A 23047-nucleotide genomic window follows, 5' to 3' on the forward strand; every position below is an offset into this window, starting at 1 on the left:
AGAGGGTACTCAGCCTTCATATACTCACTTATCTAGGCAATATTGATATCTGCACAATTAGAATTCTCTCTTTTACAGGCTGGATATAAGTCTCATTCTTACCCCAGAGTTCCCCGGCCTGACATAGGAGGACTTGGTGGTTTTTGTGTAGGTGGATTTGTTCTTGACAAGGTGCCAGTTCTTGCAGGCTGGTTATTTCCATGCTGAAATGAGGGGAAACAGGATTTTATTTTTATACTTAAACGCTTCTACTATTGAGAGTTATTTTTTAAATGTAAGAATAGGAAGTGAGGGTTCCCAGACAGCTATTGAACAGCAGGTTTTATCTGCACACTAGAGAAGACAACAGGAAAAGGAAACAAACCCTAAACGTAAGTTTCATATTGTTTTTTAACTGTCATTGTACAGCTGAAGTACATCTGAAAATTAAGCAGATGACAAGTTCACGCAAAAGTCTTCCCCTTTTCCCTCTTTAAATTACTATTACATTCCATTTGTGTGTCAGTTCCACTGCGAATATTTTAAATAAAAAATTTAAACTGGCTACAAAAAACTGTCAGTCTTCATCCAAAATTTCTCACTCAATTTAGCTCGGCTATTTGACTAGCACAGTCAAACATATTGTCTGGGAAACCTCCTATAAAAAATGTAAGTCAATAGGATCAAGGCATCTACCAAATCAAAGCAAAGCACTACATGTGTTAGAGAAATTAATGTATTTAAGTACAAATGCAAATGTCAATATATCTCTGATATATTAACACATCCAGGCTAAATGTTGCAAATCTGCACTGAAGTAGAGCTTATTTAACCTAAATAACCTATGAAAAGCAGAGAGAAGTATAGGAGAGTACTAGCTTTCAGTTTTAATGGCTCTGCAGCCTCAACTATCAATACAATATCAATACACTGTGGGTCAAATGAGAAATGATTCTTCTTACCTTGGCTTTTAGCCACTTAACGTTGGCAAAAAAAGGGGGGAAAAGCAGAAATTAATGGCAGATCTATCACAACTGATAGGACAAATTATTATTATTATTATTACTACTATTATTTTTTACAGCAATTCATTTCCCTAACAACAACTTACATTGCATCCCAGGTATGCTGTTAAAGATCTCATGAGCTCATAAGCAGTCACAGGACAAACATCACAATTAATAGGCATCTCCAAAGGAAACACTTAAACTGACATTTATTATCCTTGTGGCCAGCAAAAGGCACACATGCCTCTTACCAGCCTTAAGTTTTTAACACCAGTTTAAAGTGTCTGGTTGACATTAATCCAAGACCAAGAGTATTTTATAATGTATCAAAACCATACCTTCTCTATACAATCTCTATCACAAATTACAGAATGTATTAAACCATCAGTACTTTGGGAATAGAACCCAGAATGGAGACGTCCTACCTGCTGCACTGAATGGTAAAAAGAATGAAGGGAATTCTCAGACTGGATACGCAGCAGAGCCTTTCACTAGTCTAGGCTGCTGCCTGAAATCCAACCCAAGTCAGTAATGCAGCAGTGCCAGCTCTTATGATTTTATTGCCAGCATCAAAATAATTAGTATTTGTCTTGAAGTGCCGACTTCTGGAGTCAGATGAGCATGTGACCTCAGCTTTCATTTAAAAAAGTAGTACATTTCTAGCCCTCATGGTTGCAAAGGAAAGCATAAAATGTGACTTTAGGATAACCTGAAGACTGAAAAATCAGGAAAAAAACACAAAATGTATTTTTTTTTTAAATTAATGATTGGGGGTGTGGACACCTGACTCAATTTTTGAGTGGATGGGGGAAGCAATACTATAGTGGTAAAAAGTCATTACCTTTTGTTGGCTGTTTGGAAGCAGTTTGGCATTTTCTGACCAATCCCTAAACGAAAGTTGTCCACATAACGAGAAATCTAACATCCTTGTTAGCAGTTTCAGCAGTAGTCAAGATATAGGAAGTGGCACTAGAGGGGGTCTCTCCAGCTCTAAATCTGGACTGAATTTTATTGGCAAGAGGCAGACTAATGCTGTTTGCGCTACTGTCGTCTCCGATATATCTATTCTATGGATGAATACAGAAGTTCAGTCTCCAAGACTGTCAGACTGGTATCATCCCTGAGCACTATATTTTTCAAGACAGCTACTAGTCTCCTGGAAAACAAATTTTAGCGATTCATCTGCTTGTGTCTCCCATCTACTAGGTTTCTTCCCTTTTTAATTTTTCCAGTTGCTAAGGACAATGGCGTAAAACAAGGAATTCTGTTAAGAGATCAAGAAGTGAAACTATTAGTCCTCTGAAAGGTATAGATCCTAACCTTCCAGCTGAAGACTTAGAGAAAGCAAGGCATTTTAGCTCAGAACTCCTCCCAGGTCTCTCTAACACCTAACCCTTCCTTTTATCTCAGTCCCACCCCCAGTCTCCCAACATAGTCTCATTCATCCATGTTTCTTAGATCATTTAGTTCTTTTGGTCAGGACGATCTACAAATAAATGAATCTTCCCCTGCATCACTTTGTTCCATCATACTCCGCCACCTCATAGAATATCAGAGTTGGAAGGGACCTCAGGAGATCATCTAGTCCAGCCCCTGCTCAAAGCAGGACCAATCCCCAATTTTTGCCCCAGATCCCTAAATGGCCCCCTCAAGGATTGAACTCACAACCCTGGGTTTAGCAGGCCAATGCTCAAGCCACTGAGCTATCCCTCTCCCACCTCTGGAGAGTGGATGCAAACATCTAGCAGTGATTCAGGGAGCTGCATTTTATTTCAAACATTCCACTAAAAACTGTAGCCACATTTCTAATATAGGAATAAAATCCAACTCGAGTTTTATTCCCAATTCTGAACCATATAGAAGCTTTGTGATTTTTAGTACAACTAACTAATTGGGAGACAGCTTTATAATTTTCTCATATTATTATTTATATTACTGTAGCACCTAGGATCCTTAGTCATGGACAGGACCCCACTGTCCGAGGCACTGTACCCATTTCTCATATGTCACACGCATGGATCCCTTCCCTACTTTTCAGGTGGAGCAGCTGGATCAATTTTGGATCATCACATAATATGGTAATGGTATTAAAGAAGAGTCACAAGCAGCCAGGAGATACGTTGGTAGGTGGGAACTGAGGCATAACGAACAGGCTCTCTCACATCGCCCCTGAAAACTCAGGGATGAGCCGAGAAAAAAAAAGATATGGGTAACAACCCAGAGGGTTCTCTTTCCGACTCCTACATATGATCTGCATTCTGGAATTGAGGATTTTTATTCCCAGTTCTGCCACTAACTTTTGGGACTTTAAGCAAATCACATTTTGTGCCTTAGTTTCCTTATGAGTAAAATGGAGGATAATACTCAGTTCTTGCCTCACAGGCTGTTCTGAGACCCAAAGAGGCAATGTCAGGTCAATATAGGCTCTAAAACAAATATTCTACAAAAGTAAACATCAGTAGAAAGATTCCATAATATTTTGTTATTTTAATGGAACTTTATTTTTAGATTAGTAATATGCTATATATTGTTTGCAATCCAGTAGTTACAGATTCCCGTTAATGCCAGGTAACCAGAAAGTGAAATGTAAGCAGATGTAGATGATGAACAAAAGGGATAGTACTTCTGTTGTCCAAGTGAACAAAAATCCAGTTGGCTTTTTTAGATTTTCCCTTTTTATTACTCTAAGCTGTTATTAGCAGCACAAGAAAGAAAATTTGTTTTTGAATTATGTTCCACTTTTAGCCTGATACTGTCTGAAATGTTTGTAAAACGTAAAATAAATGTTTGGCTTGAGATCCTCAGATGAAGGGTTCTCTATTAGGGGAACGTATTACATTATGTTTATTTTTTAAAATCTCAGTATCACTGACTCCAAGCATTCAAAATCATGAGTCAGGCTCCAAAGTTCAAGAGTTTGGCTTACAAAACAATAGGTTTTTTTAAATGGGGGGGGTGGGGTTAGGGGTTCTTTACCTTCTAGTTTTGTCTTTCAGGATTCATGCTTCCAAGGTTTTCTCGGCAACCATGAACTTTTTCTAGAAACTTACTTAAAAAAAATCTAAAGCTGAGATTCTCACTTAAAATTAATTTAGCTGGTGCTTTAAGAAAAACACCAAATATTATGAGCCTTATGATAAAATTATCAACACTGGCAACACTTGTGTGTCCTTTACCCTACAGCACTCTGTGTTGTTTGACAGTGACCCTCTGAATGATAACACGGTAGCAATGCAATTGGCAAAATGACACTTGACGTGTCAGTGTCTGACACTAACCAATCCCAGGAACAAGGAGAACTCAGATTCTCAGGCTCAGAATCATTGACTGCTTGTAGAAGTGCCTATTTACATCTTTTTAATAACTACAAAAATAGTTAATGCCCAGCTGGATCCAACATAAAAGGCTTTTCCCTACAGGGAAGAAAAACAGCAGGTGCACAAACATCTTTTCCTCATAGTCTTGTCTTTTGTTCTCGGTTTTATAGGGTAGATATAAACATGAGGAATATAGAAGTGACTAAGCTGGTACATGGCAAGCATTCACAGATGTTGAAAATCAAACCCACTTCTCATAGTTAAATACTATGGGATTTGGAGCCTACATCTCCGTTTAAAATTTTCCTTCCCCTATCCCCTACATCTTTCTTGGGTCCATGACCGATTAATCAATCTTCACCTTGTCCCAAGTGCCCCATATCTAGGAGATTTTAAAATTCTTCCAAAGTCTCCACTTAAGGTGCTCAGTCTTCCTGTACTTTTAAAAAAAATTACAAGTTTCATACAATAAACTCAATCAATTGTAACTACTGGACATTTCATTTCATGAGTGATAAACACACTTTTATCTACATTTAACAAAAATAGTTTCCATTTCTGCTTTAACCATCATTTTACAATCAAATGGACTGAGACACCCTGATAGTGGCAATTCTACCTGCCTTTCGTTCTTCACACAGAATATTTTAAAATTCTAGCAGGGCTGCTAGACAAGTATAATTCTTTCCAGCAATATTCTTTTTTTAAGCCCAGGATTTTCTGTATGGATAACAGCATTTGACCTATTTTTTCCTTCATAAAACAAAAGGAAGAGACTGGAAGAATGGTTAAATTAGCTTGTGTCTACATTTTTTTTTAACTTACCAAGCCAGAGTCTTTGTGCATTAAAGCAGCATTTCATATTGTGATAGGTTCTGATTTACATGGGGTTGAGGAGAGAATGACTTCAGTTGTGCCCCCTTGCCCTCATCCCCAAAGGATGGTCGCTGAGTGACTATTTAGTATCTAACAGACTGGCAAAATCTGCTTGTGTACACATTATTTCTTGCGGCCATTTACACACAGAATGTTTGTTCAGTGAAAAGGGAAGAGAGCCATGATAAGTCTAATCACAAATGGAACAGTTTTAAAAAATCCACTGCCCATGTACGATGCGTCAAAACCAAACTTATGCTAACCCTGGGCCCGCTGTTCCCATCCCAGGAAAAATCCTACAACTGGAACAGAATAGTTAGCACTGCCCCCTCCAAAGGAAGGGGTTTGAGCATTGTGAAGTAGAGATATGGAAAGAGCCTGAAAAACTCTCAGACCCACAAGCCAATAAGAGCATAACTGGGTAGATCCTGGGCCATTTTAGGGGTGGCCTGTCCCTGTGCGCTGACTGTGGACTCTGGTTCCCTAAGGACCTGGGCTGCCACTGACTAACTCCCTACAATGGTAGTGTAGCCTTTTGGTACACAGAAACTGTGGAGGGCAGTTTATACTACTAGAAGCATCATCAACTCCACAGCAATTTCCCCAACAGGAGGGAAATATACTGTGGAGAACAGCTGCTGCCTATCTTCTCCCTCCCCCCATCAGCAGAGCATCAACCACACAATAGCTGCTGATCTCATGGGCCCAGAGGGAGGAATACACAGCAGAGTCCTTCCTCATGCGCCTCCATACATGTTCCTGCTTTTGCTTCTTTCCTTCTGCATGATGATCCACTCCCTATTCCCAGGGTAAGACTCAAAAAATGTGGTCCAGCTGTGTTGAGAAACTTTTGTCCCATTAGGGAAGGGCACACATAGGAACAAATGCTTTGGGAGAGAGGAGTATTTGAGTAGTTATAGTGAGCTGTAGCTCACGAAAGCTCATGCTCAAATAAATTGGTTAGTCTCTAAGGTGCCACAAGTACTCCTTTTCTTTTTGCGAGTACCAGCTTTGTTTCTTTTATTCTAATTGAATAAATGAGAGTCAATTTGAATTTACGTTTATCAGACAAAACAGTTCTGGTATTGCCCATTGCTATATACTTTTGAAATAATTTTAAAGGCATTTAAATATATTTAATATTATTCTCGCACAGACATTATAAATCAGAACTGTACAGGGTATGGTTCCACATTTATTCTGGTGGCCTTTCCCTCATGTTTTTCTTACCACCTCCCCCATTTTGTCCCTTCCTCCACCAAAACAAAATGAAGTCACACATACAGGGATAACATAGCCCCTATTAAAGGATGTTGTTGCACTGTTTGAACATTAGTTTATAATTACGTTGTTTGTAAATATTATGCCCCATTTTATTGAGGAAAAAGAGATAATGTATGAACAGGACAAAGTACACAGTTGGTCAATCTGCGGGTGAGCTGGGATTAGAACTACAATTTCCGGTTTTGTCAGGAAACCAGGCTACCTCCAAGGCCCTAGACAGTTTCCATCAATACTTTAACTTGGGTGAATCTGTGGTCAAGAGCATAGGGTTGGCAGCAATAAAGTCTGATATCTTCTTTATCCACATATTAGGTATGCTGAAGAACTTGCAGTGCAACTTTCTCCATTCCTGCCACTAACCATGTCAGCCCCAATTTGACAGAGCCACCCTGGTTAGGTTTGAGACATAGCTTGAGCTCCCAACACAGAGCCTTTCTAGTTTTCAAAAGTAAATAAATAATTAACAATGTCAAATATCAATGGCCAACTCCCGCTGACTGGAAACTGATCTGAGGCTGTCAATTCAATTTCAAATAGGAATCTGAACTGGGACCCAGAAGTGGAAAGTATTTTGCACTGAGCCATCTAAGAACGAAGGCAGAACAAGCAACCTCCTTTACAGCTACAGTCAGTACCACATCCTAGGAGACAGCGTGACATACCAGTTAGGTGTGTATGATTAATAGCCATCTCTCTGGGTGACGTACATACAGCTACTGGGTTGAGGTCTATGTTTATGGAGTGGAAGGCTGTGGATGCCATTTCCAGTAGCAGGTGTGTAAGGTTTACCTTGCAATTATGGTATTTGCATAATGAATCCATGTGGTAGAGACAAGGGCATCATCTTTTCACATAGCCATTGTCGCATCACCTATAGCAGAGCTGATAGCATGGCAGTAGGGCAATCACACAGTGAAGAAACAAAAAGTAAGATATTGTTAACTACAAATCAAGGCCACTAAACTTCAGGTTTCCAGTAAAGTCAATTTTCTATAATGAGGTTAATTAGTTGGCAGATGGCAAAAGCTACCATTGAAACTTGTATAGAATTGCAAAGTGCCTTTTAGAAAAAAGGCATTTGCCCAGTTAACAGAAGATCATCAGTTCCAAAGGGCAGGCTATTTTTTTTCCCTTAACTAAAGTTGAACACATTACTAAAATAGACATGCCAAAATAAAAGTGTACAAATTGGAGAAAGCTGATATTACTATGTAACAGCACTGGGGTCTATTAATCAAACATTTACTTTATGAGGCTCCAGGACACACACCTCTCAGTAATCCAGCAGCTGAAGCGGCCAATTGATTAGTCTATTTTATGGTTTTCTAGATAGACTATCACTCTAGTATCTAAACGGTGAGCCGACAGCTGGCATTGGAAACATGGATTCTGACACTTCTCCATGGACTCGAGCTACCTCCTCTCACAAGCAAGGGGCCTAAATGAAAAGTGACCAACTTCTATGAGGACAAATGGATTCCTTTGCAGGGTTGCTCTTATGTTCCAACTCTGTACAACGTTTCATCTGCTTTGCATCGTACCAATATAAAGCAGCCCTAAGCCCAGTGGATCTGGCTCACAGGGTACGTCTACGTTGCAATTGGACACCAATGGCTGGCCTGTGCCAACTCTCAGGGCTCAGGTTCAGGGCCTGTTAAATTGTGGTGTAGATGTTCAGACTTAGGTTGCAGCCCAAGCTCTTGGACCCTCCCACCTTACAGGGTCCTACAACCCGGGCTCCAGCCCAAGCCTGAAGCCTACATGGCAATCCAACAGCCCTTAGCCAGAGCCCTGCGAACCCGAGTCAGCTGACATGGGTCAGCTCGCAGGTTTTTAATTGCAGTGTAGACATCCCCTCAGAGCTTCTCTGCTGTGTAGTGAGATCCTCAAGCACTTCAGAGCCCCCCAACAGCTCCTGTGCCAGGAGGCTGTTGACAGCTGTCACAGGTTAAAGCAGCCTTCTACACTGTGCTTAATCGCTGCTAAGCAACCCCAGGATCACTGAAATGCCAAGGACACTTTGGCACCTCCTCATTTCCCTCCATCTGTGATGACTGCGTCTCTGCCACAAACAAGGATCTAGTCCTTAGAGCTGAGCACTACAGAAAGGCACTTCAAGATTGATGCAGCTGCTTTCCTGACTAGCACACTCAAATCCTTATTTGGATACATGGTCCTGAATAAAAGCTTTTTAAGGTAAGTCAGGGAAAGACTACAATTAACTGAATGTACTATCATGTCAGCTAAGGAAAAATAAAGCCTGCTATTACCAGACAAGCAAAGACTCTCAGATGACAAAAGGTACCAAGTTGATTAGTCTTACCTAACTCTCCTGTGGCTATCTGTTGTACCCAAAAAAGTTGAGTTTGGTCAAGGCACTTATATACATGGAGGAAGATTTCCAAATGAAAAGCAAAGTGCCAACTCCAACTGATTTTTTCAATGGGCGGAGGGGGCGCCCTTCGTGCCTTTAAAAAAACCTCTCCCTAATGAAATCTCCAGCCATCAAGTTTGCCCTTTACCTAAACTCTAGTTTAAATTAAAAAAAATTAAAAAAGGAAAAAAAGGAAAAGGAAAAAAGGTGGGAGTGTAGGAGAAGAAAGGGATAAAAAGGGCTTTTGCAGCACTTTTTTAAACTAAGGAATGTTTTTAATAATAAGTCAGTCACGTCCCTTTTTCTGACAAGTCATTAGTGCAATTGCATTGTTATGAAATATCTATTATCAGAATCCTGAGCCATTGTTTCCTGGTTTGTGGTTACTTCAGGCAGTCACAAGTTTATAGCAGAAATTGCTCAAGACCTCAACATAAAAATCTCACTTTGTGCCTATGATGCTTCTGGGTATGTTTTTATCAACCCCTCATGGCAGCACCACACACTAAGTATTTTAACTGCAACTAAAATTCCTGCCGCATTCAGTTCAAATAAGTCTTCAATATTTATATGGATTCTCACCTTTACTCCATGGCCAACATCATCCAGCACGGTATAGTCAATAGGTTTTCGAATGTACCTTACAGGACGCTCCATGTTGGCTGGCGCTATAATTTTATGAGTTCTTGATGTGTTCTTATTGGTTGTCAAAATACCTATCTCTCTGCGAGCCACTTTCTCTTTATGGATGTCCACAGTCTAAATTTAAAACAGAAAAGGATGTTTTATTTAAAAAACGTGCTGAAACATTCAAGTCAAACTCAAACAATCTGAATTATCAAATTAATAGCACTTAAAACAAACTACTTTATTACACCTCACTAAAATAAGGAAAAAAGTTTGCAAAAAAATGTAGAGTAATAAACAAGATCCTTGCTCTAAAAATAAAATAATTATACTCAGTGAAATAACAATGCAGTTCCAAGTAAGAATAGTAGTAATAAAGTGATCTATTTACAAATATTTGATTTTCAAACACACTTTACAGATATTACTGGATTAACAATCCTCAACACCCTCATAATTTACATTAGTGATCAATTATTCTATTTTTACAGATTAGAAACTAAGACAAAGATTAAGTGACTTGTCCCAAGCCACAGAGGAGAATGTCAGACCAGGTCAGTGGCTCACAGGCCCATAAATAAACTGTTACAGAAGGGTGAGGGCCAATTTTATATCAAAATCACCAACACTGAAAGGATAAAATTCTACTGAGCCTTGGAAATACTCTCAAGCCACCCACTTACTACACCAGAAAGACTGTTTCCTTGCCTATAACATTTTAGCTTCCTTCTGTGCCTGCTCCAAATTTTGTCTTTACCAAAGAAAATGGATCCAAAGCTTAATACTGTTTATTTTATACCTTAAATAGGGCATCGATCTGTACTCAGAATGGAGATTTGGTTTGGTGGATCCAATCCCTGGAATTAACTTCTAAGGGGGAAAAAAGGGTTACACCTGTACTGTGCTCCACCAATTTAGAGGGCAAGGACCAAAGAAGCAGAGGCCGTACAGACTAGGGGACCCTGATCCTACAATTTGAAGGAGCAAACTAATTTTGATGCATAAAACAAGCCTCTCTGCACATAAATTGGGCATTGTTTAACTCCTAGCTGAGGGAACCAAATTAAAAGGCCAAGGATATAGAGCAACAATCAGAACCCAGGAGAGCGAGAGTGAGTGAAAGAGCATGATGATCCTTTGCTGTTTCCAGAGACTGATCCAGACATCTGCCCCAATCAAAACCAGTATTGTCCTGCATACACTTTGTTTAGTAAAGGAAACAAGCACCCAGATGAATCATAGAATTAGTTTGTATTCAGACACAATATTTCACCATCTAATCATGCCCAACACGTAAGTACCCAGGAGGTCAACAGCTCCTAAGAAAACATGGGTACATTTATACTGCAAAACAAAAAACATACCTCCCCCACAGCAGTGTGTCAGAGCCTAGGTCCCTTCACTCAGGATTGTGCTACAGGGCTAAAAATAGCAGTGTAGACATTCCTGCTTGGGCTCGGAAACCCTCCCCCCCATTGCCAGGTTTCAGAGCACACAGACTTAATTATTATTATTATTATTATTAATATTGCAGACTTACCTTAACTCTTTGCTGACTATGCATACAGAGGTGATTTTCAAATGCTTGCAGTAGAACAGATTTAGTCAACTGTATTATAGTAAAAAGAAAAGGAGTACTTGTGACACCTTGGAGACTAACAAATTTATTTGAGCATAAGGTGCCACAAGTACTCCTTTTCTTTTTGCTAATTCAGACTAACACAGCTGCTACTCTGAAACCTGTATTATAGTATGTACTTTTAAATCATCTTGAGCTCTTTGGAGTTAAAGTAGAAGGAATCAAAAACCTTTCACAGCAGTTTCTATACCCTATTAAAAATCGCAAACTAGGACACAAGGTAAGTGGAGGAGGAACTTAAAAGCAGCAAAATCTAGCTGGCTGTTTTCACAGCCTCAGATTGAACAGATGGTTTGCAACATTCTGTGACATTCTTTTACTTTAGAAAACACGGAAAATTGAATTTGAAGACATTGGTTGAGATTTTCAAAGCAATGCAGGAGATTTAGCCACATATCTTCCAATTAAACAGAAGATGTGGCTACATCCCCTGCACTGCATGTAAAATATTGAGTGAGATGTTTACACTCTGACATAAATCCTCAATAGTCACCAAGTCTAAGTTAAGGCAACATTCTGAGCTAGGCACTTTAGACATATGCAGGCCTTACCTATTAAAATCAGCTACAGCACCCACACACATGCTCTAGCAGCCAATTTTACAAGATGAAAGGCAAAGAGCAGCAGCTCAATAAGGCTAGGTCTTCTCGAGAAATGCTATAGCTGCACAAAACTGTAGCATAGACACTCACTACAACAATAGGAGGAGTGCTCCCGCCGCTGTAGTTAATCCACCTCCAGGTCTGTGATGCTAGAAGACCAGGTGCCAGCTCATGCCAAGGCCCCTAGGCCTCACTGAACCCTGACAAATGCATAGCTGGAAAGTAGCCTGGCTCACCTATGTGTTGGTAGGCTTTTCCCAACAATGCTAACTGTAAAGTGATGTGGTACATAATAAATATGGAGAAGCCAACTCATTTACTGCTAAATGCAGACCAGTGATTTGTAAAATTGGACATCACTAGCATTAGAATAAAGCAACAGAGAATTAGAGCTGTACTGTAAGCAATACAGTTAGACACACAAGTTGAAAGCATACCAGTGATATACTGGTAGCTTATTGCTTAGTCACAGGCAATGTCTTCACTACAAGAAAAGTTGGACTCATTTTGTTTTGTTTTACAGCAGGATAACTGTGCATAGCTATCCTATTGTAAAATCGCAATGGAGACAAGGTAGCATCATATCACGAGATAGCTAGGCGACATCAACACTGTACCCACACCAGTGGTTAGCCTCACCTAGTCTACCTTGCAGTAATATTACAAAAAGAAAAGGAGTACTTGGGGCACCTTAGAGACTAACCAATTTGAGCATAAGCTTTCGTGAGCTACAGCTCACTTCATCGGATGCTGTAGCTCACGAAAGCTTATGCTCAAATAAATTGGTTAGTCTCTAAGGTGCCACAAGTACTCCTTTTCTTTTTGCGAATACAGACTAACACGGCTGTTACTCTGAAACCAGTAATATTACAATGACTCATCTCCACTTGGGTTTTGCAGCAGGATAGCTAATGTGCATTAGTTATCCAGCAGTAACACTTTAAGCAGTGAAGACAAAACCTCAGAAAGTAAAATGGTAAAGAACATAATTGGCTTAATGCCAAAGAACATCAGGAAACTGTCAACAAAGCTTTAAGTAGTTTTAAAAAGGTCAGTGGATAGTTGCCCCTTTAATATCTGGCTGTGTTAGACTGTCACATTCTTCCAGGCTATCACATACTTGATATGAAGTTGAAGTTTAAGAGATTATTTCTCAGAAGTGGGGTAGATGCCAGTCCCAGTATAATAATAATACAATCAGCCTATTTTTTTTCCCCTTGTACTGCAGAACGTAAAGCATGGACGGAGCTGTAAAATATTCACAGACCAACCCCGCCCAAGGTAATGGAGAACGATGAATGAAAATGTAGTGTCTTTGTATAAATCATCCTAGAAAGGGACCATTACTTTTAAGCTTTAAGTGTTTTAAGCTAAAGATGCCTGCATTTAAGGCTCCAACCACCACCTTAATTCCGCCCCAATGTATCCATGTCCACCCCCTATGCTTGTGAGCCTACACCAATTGCTACAAGGAAGAACATTTAATACAGAGAAGACGACTTAACGGAGATGTACTTGCTGGTGTACAGCAAGTAAAATTACCCCTAGCAAATAAACTCATGAACGTGCGTGCTGGTATATTTAAACTGACCTTAATGTTGGGTTGATGAAAAGAAAGTGAAGCTACATAGAATACCAGATTTGTACTAAGTAACTGCCTTTTAGGTGTCTATGTGCTAAGTGAACTGGAACTCTTGACTCGCTATGCAGAGTAGCTAACTCAGAGGCTTCCTACCCTCAATATTAATGCAAAATTAGAGAATAAAGGAGTGCCCTCAACCTGAGGGAAAAGAGAGGAGGAAAGAGCGCCTCATATTGCTCAACAGAAACCTTTCCAGGAGTTTTTACATGCTCTGAAAAGGGTGTCCTGGCCAGTCCTCAACGGTAAGAATGGTGGCTGCAATGTGAACCTTAGTAAGGCATGAGGGAGGGAAAGAAAAAGTGAATGAGGGGGGCTGAAGGAGAAAGTAAAATCAGTGAATCCTCAGGACTCTAGCAGGAAGAAGGGTTTTCAATTACTACCTGTGCACTATCCATTCCTGGGGAAGAGGGGAGGAAAATAACTCAAGTTACATAAACCCATGAGAGCACATTTACAAAAACATAGGTGTTTGATCAAACACATTCTCTAATAGTGTTCTCTCTCTAGAGAGGAAATTGCCCTAAACACCACCATCACAAAAAAGATAAAATAGATACATTAAACTGAAAAAAACCCCCTAAAATAGTGCTGCTGCTGTTTGTGTAATTTTATTTTGACAGCTTCTTGAGTCACTTCACACAGCAATTCCCAGACCTTTAGCATGATATTCACATCACAAACTTGCTCTTTTAAGACAAATGTCTTTGCAGCTGTAAGAGCTACATAGAAGTAACATTACATTTGGGCCCTTGATTCATACAGACATGGAAATTCAGGGCTAAAACTCCATGCTGATACTTCAGTTTCAGTGACTGGCCAGGCTACAGTGTGAAAGTTCTGTTTGTTTCTCCTTGATGAACCCCCCCGCCCCTTGGTTCACTCTACTTCCCTGTAAGCTAACCACCCTCCCCTCCTCCCTTTAATCATTGCTTGCAGAGCCAATAAAGTCATTGCTGCTTCACAGTCATGCATTCGTTATTCATTCATCACACAAATAGGGGGATGACTACCAAGGTATCCCAGGAGGGGTGGTGGAGGAGGGAAGGAAAATGCCACACAGCACTTTAAGCACAGCACTTTAAAAGTTTACAACTTTAAAATTTATTGAATGACAGCCTTCTTTTTTTTGGGCAATCCTCTGTGGGGGAATGGCTGGTTGGCCGGAGGCCTCCCCACCGTGTTCTTGGGCGTCTGGGTGTGGAGGCTATGGAACTTGGGGAGGAGGGCGGTTGGTTACAGAGGGGCTGCAGTGGCAGTCTGTGCTCCAGCTGCCTTTGCTGCAGCTCAACCATACACTGGAGCATACTGGTTTGGTCCTGCAGCAGCCTCAGCATTGAATCCTGCCTCCTCTCATCACGCTGCCGCCACATTTGAGCTTCAGCCCTGTCTTCAGCCCGCCACTTACTCTCTTCAGCCCGCCACTTACTCTCTTCAGCCCGCCACCTCTCCTCCCGGTCATTTTGTGCTTTCCTGCACTCTGACATTATTTGCCTCCACGCATTCGTCTGTGCTCTGTCAGTGTGGGAGGACAGCATGAGCTCGGAGAACATTTCATCGCGAGTGCGTTTTTTTTTCTTTCTAAGCTTCACTAGCCTCTGGGAAGGAGAAGATCCTGTGATCATTGAAACACATGCAGCTGGTGGAGAAAAAAAAAGGGACAGCGGTATTTAAAAAGACACATTTTATAAAACAGTGGCTACACTCTTTCAGGGTAAACCTTGAAAGTTAACATTACATACATAGCACATGTGCTTTCGTTACAAGGTCGCATTTTGCCTCCTCCCACCGCGTGAACGGATTTTGGTTGAATGCCAGCAAACATACACTGCAATGCTTTGTTCTACAGTGATTCCCCAGTACGTGTTGCTGGCCTGGAGTGGTAAAGTGTCCTACCATGAAGGACGAAATAAGGCTGCCCTCCCCAGAAACCTTTTGCAAAGGCAGAACCGCAAATGCCAGGGCAAAGTAATCCTTTCACATGCTTGCTTTTAAACCATGTATAGCATTTTAAAAGGTACACTCACCAGAGGTCCCTTCTCCGCCTGCTGAGTCCAGGAGGCAGCCTTGGGTGGGTTCGGGGGGTACTGGCTCCAGGTCTAGGGTGAGAAACAGTTCCTGGCTGTCGGGAAAACCGGTTTCTCCGCTTGCTTGCTGTGAGCTATCTACAACCTCCTCATCATCATCTTCTTCGTCCCCAAAACCTACTTCTGTATTGCCTCCATCTCCATTGAAGGAGTCAAACAACACGGCTGGGGTAGTGGTGGCTGAACCCCCTAAAATGGCATGCAGCTCATCATAGAAGCGGCATGTTTGGGGCTCTGACCCAGAGCGGCCGTTCGCCTCTCTGGTTTTCTGGTAGGCTTGCCTCAGCTCCTTCAGTTTCACGCGGCACTGCTTCGGGTCCCTGTTATGGCCTCTGTCCTTCATGCCCTGGGAGATTTTCAGAAAGGTTTTGGCATTTCGAAAACTGGAACGGAGTTCTGATAGCACGGATTCCTCTCCCCAAACAGCGATCAGATCCCGTACCTCCCGTTCAGTCCATGCTGGAGCTCTTTTGCGATTCTGGGACTCCATCATGGTCACCTCTGCTGATGAGCTCTGCATGGTCACCTGCAGCTTGCCACGCTGGCCAAACAGGAAATGAGATTCAAAAGTTCGCGGTTCTTTTCCTGTCTACCTGGCCAGTGCATCTGAGTTGAGAGCGCTGTCCAGAGCGGTCAGAATGGAGCACTCTGGGATAGCTCCCGGAGGCCAATACCATCGAATTGTGTCCACAGTACCCCAAATTCGAGCCGGCAACGTCGATTTAAGCGCTAATCCACTTGTCAGGGGTGGAGTAAGGAAATCGATTTTAAGAGCCCTTTAAGTCGAAATAAAGGGCTTCATTGTGTGGACGGGTGCAGGTTTAAATCGATTTAACGCTGCTAAATTCGATCTAAAGTCCTAGTGTAGACCAGGGCTGAGAATAGTCTAGAACCATCCTCTCTGGAACCACCTCTCAGGTAGTTGAAAGCATCTATCAAATCCCCCCTCATTCTTCTCTTCTGCAGACTAAACAATCCCAGTTCCCTCAGCCTCTCCTCATAAGTCATGTGTTCCAGACCCCTAATCATTTTTGTTGCCCTTCGCTGGACTCTCTCCAATTTATCCACATCCTTCTTGTAGTGTGGGGCCCAAAACTGGACACAGTACTCCAGATGAGGCCTCACCAATGTCGAATAGAGGGGAACGATCACGTCCCTCGATCTGCTCGCTATGCCCCTACTTATACATCCCAAAATGCCATTGGCCTTCTTGGCAACAACGGCACACTGCTGACTCATATCCAGCTTCTCGTCCACTGTCACCCCAGGTCCTTTTCCGCAGAACTGCTGCCTAGCCATTCGGTCCCTAGTCTGTAGCGGTGCATTGGGTTGTTCCGTCGTAAGTGCAGGACCCTGCACTTATCCTTAGAATCATAGAATCATAGAATATAAGGGTTGGAAGGGACCCCAGAAAGTCATCTAGTCCAACCCCCTGCTCGAAGCAGGACCAATTCCCAGTTAAATCATCCCAGCCAGGGCTTTGTCAAGCCTGACCTTAAAAACCTCTAAGGAAGGAGATTCTACCACCTCCCTAGGTAACGCATTCCAGTGTTTCACCACCCTCTTAGTGAAAAAGTTTTTCCTAATATCCAATCTAAACCTCCCCCACTGCAGCTTGAGACCATTACTCCTCCTTCTGTCATCTGATACCATTGAGAACAGTCTAGAGCCATCCTCTTTGGAACCCCCTTTCAGGTAGTTGAAAGCAGCTATCAAATCCCCCCTCATTCTTCTCTTCTGCAGGCTAAACAATTATTGAACCTCATCAGATTTCTTTTGGCCCAATCCTCCAATTTGTCTAGGTCCCTCTTTATCCTATCCCTGCCCTCCAGCGTATCTACCACTCCTCCTAGTTTAGTATCATCCGCAAAGCAGGACCAATCCCCAATTTTTGCCCCAGATCCCTAAATGGCCCCCTCAAGGATTGAACTCACAACCCTGGGTTTAGCAGGCCAGTGCTTAAACCACTGAGCTATTCCCCCCCCAATTAACTCCCCAATGCATGCTGCATTCCCCCCCCCGCATTGCTTCCTGCAGCTTCCCCCCCACCCCCACAACTACCCACCCTCGCTCACCTCCTGCCCCAACACAACGCCGCTCCACTTCTCCCCTCTCTGGCGAGGGAGAGGCAGCGCGTTCAGGGGAGCAGGTGGAGTGGAGGTGAGCGAGGGTGGGGGGAGCGCAGGAAGTAACGGTGGGAGGGCCCCCAGAGGAACCGCTCCCCATCCCAGCTCGCCTCCACTCCACCACCGCCACCTCCCCTGAGCGCACCACTGCTCGGCTTCTCCTCCCTCCCTCCCAGTCTTGCTGCGCGAGCCTGGGAGGGAGGGGGGAGAAGCAGAGTGGCGGCGGTGCGCTCAGGGGAGCAGGTGGAGGTGGGCGGAGGCGAGCTGGGGTGGCGGGTGCACATTTCTAGGGGCGGCCTGGCCGGCACCGGAATGCCGCCCCTAGAAATGTCCCGCCCCAAGCACCTGCTTGTTTTGCTGGTGCCTAGAGCCGGCCCCGTTCACTGCTGCACACAGAGTCCCATGCAGCAGCAGTGAAATGTAGCCTCATTAGCTCCACTATGGTTTTGTTTGGTAAATATATAGGCAACAGCAGAAGCACAGCAGTTGCCCATCTGCAGGCTTAGGGCCGACACTGTTGCAGTGTTTTCTTCCTAAGTCTGCAGATAGGCACCTTCACAACAATAAAAGGAGAGAAACACAATTGTTAAAATAGATCCTAAACATTAATGAATTTCTGCAAACCTTCCCCCCTCAAATCACAGAAATTCACAGAGGCAAGTAATTGAATATATTACATTTTCAAACCCTCTGTCGTATATGTATTGCTAGAGACCAGAGCTGTTTGTATCTGCTAAAAAGGCAGCATACCTTCTCATAACCTTTGAAGTCAAGTGGTTCTGAAGTGCTTCATAAAAACAATGAGTTCCATATTTACATAATGGCAGTTGTATTTGCTTCAGTAATCACAGGCTCTAAAACCAGCAGCTCACACGCTTCCCGATTCACTGGGTTTGAGATTTTGAAAGCCAACCTGGGGATCTGGCCACACAGTTGCCACTGAAACAACCAGGAATAGGAAAGTGTGCTTATGTGAAAAATTCCTTTCTTGGAGCAATAAGAGCCACAGAACCATTACAACTGGTACTTCAGCCTGCTTGCAGGTTGGGGGCAGAACCAAACTTCCCAGTGACAGGCAGCAAGCAGGAAAATGACCACCTTTTGAAATTATCTCCAGTTGAGACAAATTGTATGGCCAGGATAATTCAATTCTACTTTTCTAAATTAGAAATCTGTTAAAGACACTTGGAGGAAAATGCACAAGTTCTATTGCAGAGGATATGGACTTCCTCCTAATGAAACAAACCCAAATCTTTGGAGGTCAGTTTCCATTTCTCTTCTCAATGATCCACTTATCCACTGTGGAGACCGTAGTCCTTGACAAAAGTAAATTTTCAAGTGAGCACAAATATGTTTTCCCAATTCTACATTGTGCTATGGTTCACAGATCTGTTACAATGGGATTTTCACAGCAGTATGCCTCCAGGGTGGAAACCAGGCTCATCCTTTAAATATGAATGCCCAAAATGAGGTGTATATATATCCTCCATTCTCCCCTGGGCACTACAACATGGAGAAGACCTCTGCCAAGAAAATGGCATTGCCTAAATATTTGATAATCAATATGTAGATTTGGTGAATTTTTTATATTGTTGACCATGTGTCTGCCTCAGACAGGAGGCATAACTTCCCTCCCTTTAACTGTCAGTGCTCCTAAGGACTGGGACTTTCATGAGTAACCAAATAAGAATATTTCTTCAATTTATTTTGGTGAATGAATGCTATGATTATTTGTCTGAATTCAATGTACAATAGTGGGTCCCAGAGAAAGCTCCCAGCTTTGAAAAAACCAAACTCCTCTGACTGGGGATGGTAGCCATTAGGAGGTCTACTTTAGCAGATAGGAAGAATAACGACACCTCCCGCAGGGGATCAAAACTGGACAGTGCTGTAAGCAGCAGAATGGGGTTCCAAGGTTGGGCTCTATGACCTTGTGCAGCAACAATACACATTGTTTCCCTAAAGGAAGCATTTAATATTGGGATTTGTACAAACCTTTGGTTGAATATGCTGATAATGTTATACAGTAACTCCTCACTTAACGTTGTAGTTATGTTCCTGAAAAATGCAACGAAGCAAAACTATGTCAAGCTAATCCAATTTCCCCATAAGAATTAATGTAAACAGGGGGGTTAGGTTCCAGGGAATTTTTCTTTGGCCAGACAAAAGGCATTATATACATTTTAAACAAGCAATTTAATACAGGTATAAGTTTTAAAACAATTGTAAAGAAACAATTTAATACTACAATCATTGTTGAGTACAAAGCTTGGTTGAGGTGGTGGAGTCAGAGTGGAAGATGGTGGATTGTCCGGCTGCTCCTCTTGCTGAACTTTCTGAACTCGAAAAAACAAACCTAGAGATTGTTTTTCCTCCCCCCCCGGTAAATTTCTTTATAGGAAGTCATTAGATGACCAATTCCCCTAATCACTTTGCAGCTGCATTCCGTCAGGATCGTCACCACTCAGGATTTGCAAGCCAGCCTTAACCCGCCTCTTCTCTCCCCCCGCCACCTCCGCCCCCAGACCCTGTGGATCAGTGCCTTTCCCCTACTCCCCCGGCCTCCTGCCCACGCAATCAGCTGGTTTGCAGCATTCAGGAGGCAGGGGGAGCGGGAGCCTGCACACCTTGTCCTCGCTCCTCCCCCTCCCTCCTGAATGCTGCAAACCAGCTGATTGCCACAGGCAGGGGGAAGGTGCTGATCCTTGGGGTCTGCCAATGGGCAGGAGGCGCTGGGGCGGGGTGAGTAGGGGAGCTGATATGGGGGCTGTCAACTGTGGACAAAACAGGCAGCCAAACGACCTTACAGGGGAGCATTACACAACTTTAAACTGAGCATGTTCGGTAATGGAGCAGGGATGTAAGATCAAAACAACGTTAAGCGAGAGTACGTTAAGTGGAGAGTTACTGTACAGCAGAAACTTGAAAATTTTGGTCAAACACTCCCAATGAGGCTCTCCTGGAGGAAATTCAAGGCTATGTTTCACTTGTTCAATATGTTACGATGGACTTTGCACCAGCCCATGTAATATGTTCTACTGGATGACTTTTTAGGGTCCATGAGAGTGAAAATTACTTCCTCTTAGTCTATGTCTACACTAGAAACAATACAGTGGCAGAGGCGCACTGCCACAGCTGCGTGGTTGTAGCGCAGTACTGTAGGTGTGTACTACCGTAACTGAAGGGGCCTTCCATCACTAGTAAATCCACCTCTCCAAGAGGCAGTCGCTAGGTTGACAGAAGAAATTTTTATCATCCTAGCTGTGTCTACAAGGAGGCTTAAGTCAGCTCAACAACATTACACAGGATGGGAAACTTCCACAACCCTGAGCAATGTAGTTAAGCTGATCTAACTTTGTAGTGTGGAACAGCCCTTAGTAGCCATTTTGAACCTGGGCGGTCCAGGATGGAGGACCTGTTTTCGCAACAGCCACCTTCCTCAGAGACGCACATATCCCAAGGTCCAATGTTAGGCTAATCCGATCCAAGAGCCACAGTCTGCTCAGCCAGAAAGGCATAAATAGCATCACTGTCACTCTCTCTTCCTATCTTCTGTAAGATTCTGTGTCCAAAATGAAGTTTGGAATTTCCCTTGGAAAAGCTCTGCAAGCAGAGAAGCCTGTCTGAGTTGCCTGCCACTGCAGAGGTAGATAGGACTGGAAAAAACTTCAGAGGTGTTTGGGTACTGCTTTACTGACAGATCTGGTCCTGCCCCCCAAGTTGCAAGCAGGTCAGGGTACCCATTGAAATAAATCTGGTGACTGTGGCAGGATGAAGAATGGGGTGGCTAACTCCCATACTTGGCTTTGGGAAAAAAAAGTCTCAGTTTAGAGACGGTAGAAGACAATTTTACTGAGAAAACCAGCATTCTCCTGGATAGAAAGATTACCCTATAACCTTATCCTCAAAAAGAGGGCCATGTTCAAGAGGTCTGACTTCCATTTAGCCAGTCACTGGAGTCCACTGTTAAAGTGAGGGTATACCTTTAAGAAGATGCAACCTATAAATCGCTGAATCACAGGAGAGGGAAAGTTCTAGTAACAAGCAGAGTAACTTTTGAAAAAACAAAAAATGCTCCTTCTCCATTTTGACATTTTAAACTATTTTAAAAACATGGGAAGATGTGTCGCTGTTTACTTTGTTAAACATACTCAAAAGAATTTAGTGACAGTAAATGTTTGAATTATACATGTCCTACCATAGTTGCACATGGCAATTAAAACAAAGTTAGTCAGACTGTCTTTAGGGAGCTTAATTTCTGGTAGCTTAAAACAAAAACGCACAGCTGAAGTCCATCCCCCACACACATCCCTCCCACAGTACAGACAAGTCACAGGGTAAGAAAGAAATCTCTCAAGAGACAGTTTAGTTAGTCTCATTTCCTGAAGTCCTGGTAAGTACAGACCCCTTAAGGTAAAAGGCTAGAGCAATGGTTCTTAACCTTTACTGCAGCCTGCACCCCTTTGATTCCCAAAATATGTTCTCACAACCCTTATCAAAAATCATTAAAGTAGGTCAGTTCTTTAAACCTAGATATATTTTGTTTGTATATTACAGTAATTGTTACAAAAATATATCATGTTAATACATAGGATTGATGAAACAAAGTTCTTACATGCCTGTGCTTAATTTGTGTTTTCAATGATTTACCTTCTAAAAAAACTGGCATGTCTTGCACCTCCAGAAAGGGCATCTCGCACCCCCAGGGGGTGCAGGCACCCTAGGTTAAGAACCACTGGACTAGAGCAATCAGATACATGTCTCACTTAATTTGTAATAAAAGTCACATATTCTCTTACCTTTAGATAGGACTTACAGTCAAGAGGCTTTTACAGATTAACATGATGAACCAAAGTCATCAGTATGTAGCAGACTGTGCAATGTCAGCATAAAACATATAACCCTCACCTGTTAAGAGGGGAATGTTCAACATTTCTTACATTACACATTCCCAAAAGTAGAACATTGTCCTACCAGAGCTTCAATTAGCAGATCCTATTTGTCTGTTTAAACTAACCACATTTAATGATCTTAAAATATTGATAAAACATTTTGCTAAATTCATTCAATTTTGTTCAATCCCTCCCCCCTTTAAAAAAAGTCTTAATTAAATTACTTTTAATGGCTTATCTCTGAGCTTCACAAGCACCGTCTGTGAAGGCTAATGGTTAAATTTTAGTCTCCATTTTACAAGTGGCCACTCACAGTTAAAATCTTTGTGGTGTATATGCACAGATGCACAGCAGCAGATTTTTCAATCTTTTCAATGATGCCCACCTACTTAAGGGAGATTAGATTGGAGCCTGATGCACACAGCAGCAGCTAACTATGATCTTGAAGCTCTGAAGCAAGATATTCTCTTTATTTGTAAATTTTTTCCTTGGTATCAGAAAAAAGTGCAGGGAAATTCAGTCTGCCACTTCATTAGTTCCCTCTCAAATGGGTTTTTTTCTAACTAAGCCTCAAACAGAATAGAACAATTAATTAGAT

General features: G+C 42.3%; 1 protein-coding gene across 8 annotated transcripts in view; it reads right to left on the reverse strand.

The window, feature by feature from the left end:
- Window positions 1–23047, reverse strand: part of ABI1 (abl interactor 1) — a 125331-nt gene that overhangs the window by 22082 nt on the left and 80202 nt on the right. For 5 of the 8 annotated variants that reach the window (XM_048837853.2, XM_048837846.2, XM_048837841.2 and 2 more), the window contains exons 3-5: window positions 9420–9596; window positions 942–956; window positions 103–203 (exon numbers count right to left, since the gene is read on the reverse strand). In XM_048837853.2, the coding sequence (XP_048693810.2) occupies window positions 103–203; window positions 942–956; window positions 9420–9596 (293 nt within the window). The remainder of the gene's footprint in view (window positions 1–102; window positions 204–941; window positions 957–9419; window positions 9597–23047) is intronic. The other 3 variants (XM_048837848.2, XM_048837845.2, XM_048837842.2) reach the window with 1 other exon arrangement.

This window comes from Caretta caretta, chromosome 2 (assembly GCF_965140235.1).
Source record: "Caretta caretta isolate rCarCar2 chromosome 2, rCarCar1.hap1, whole genome shotgun sequence".
Taxonomy (NCBI): Eukaryota; Metazoa; Chordata; order Testudines; family Cheloniidae; genus Caretta; species Caretta caretta.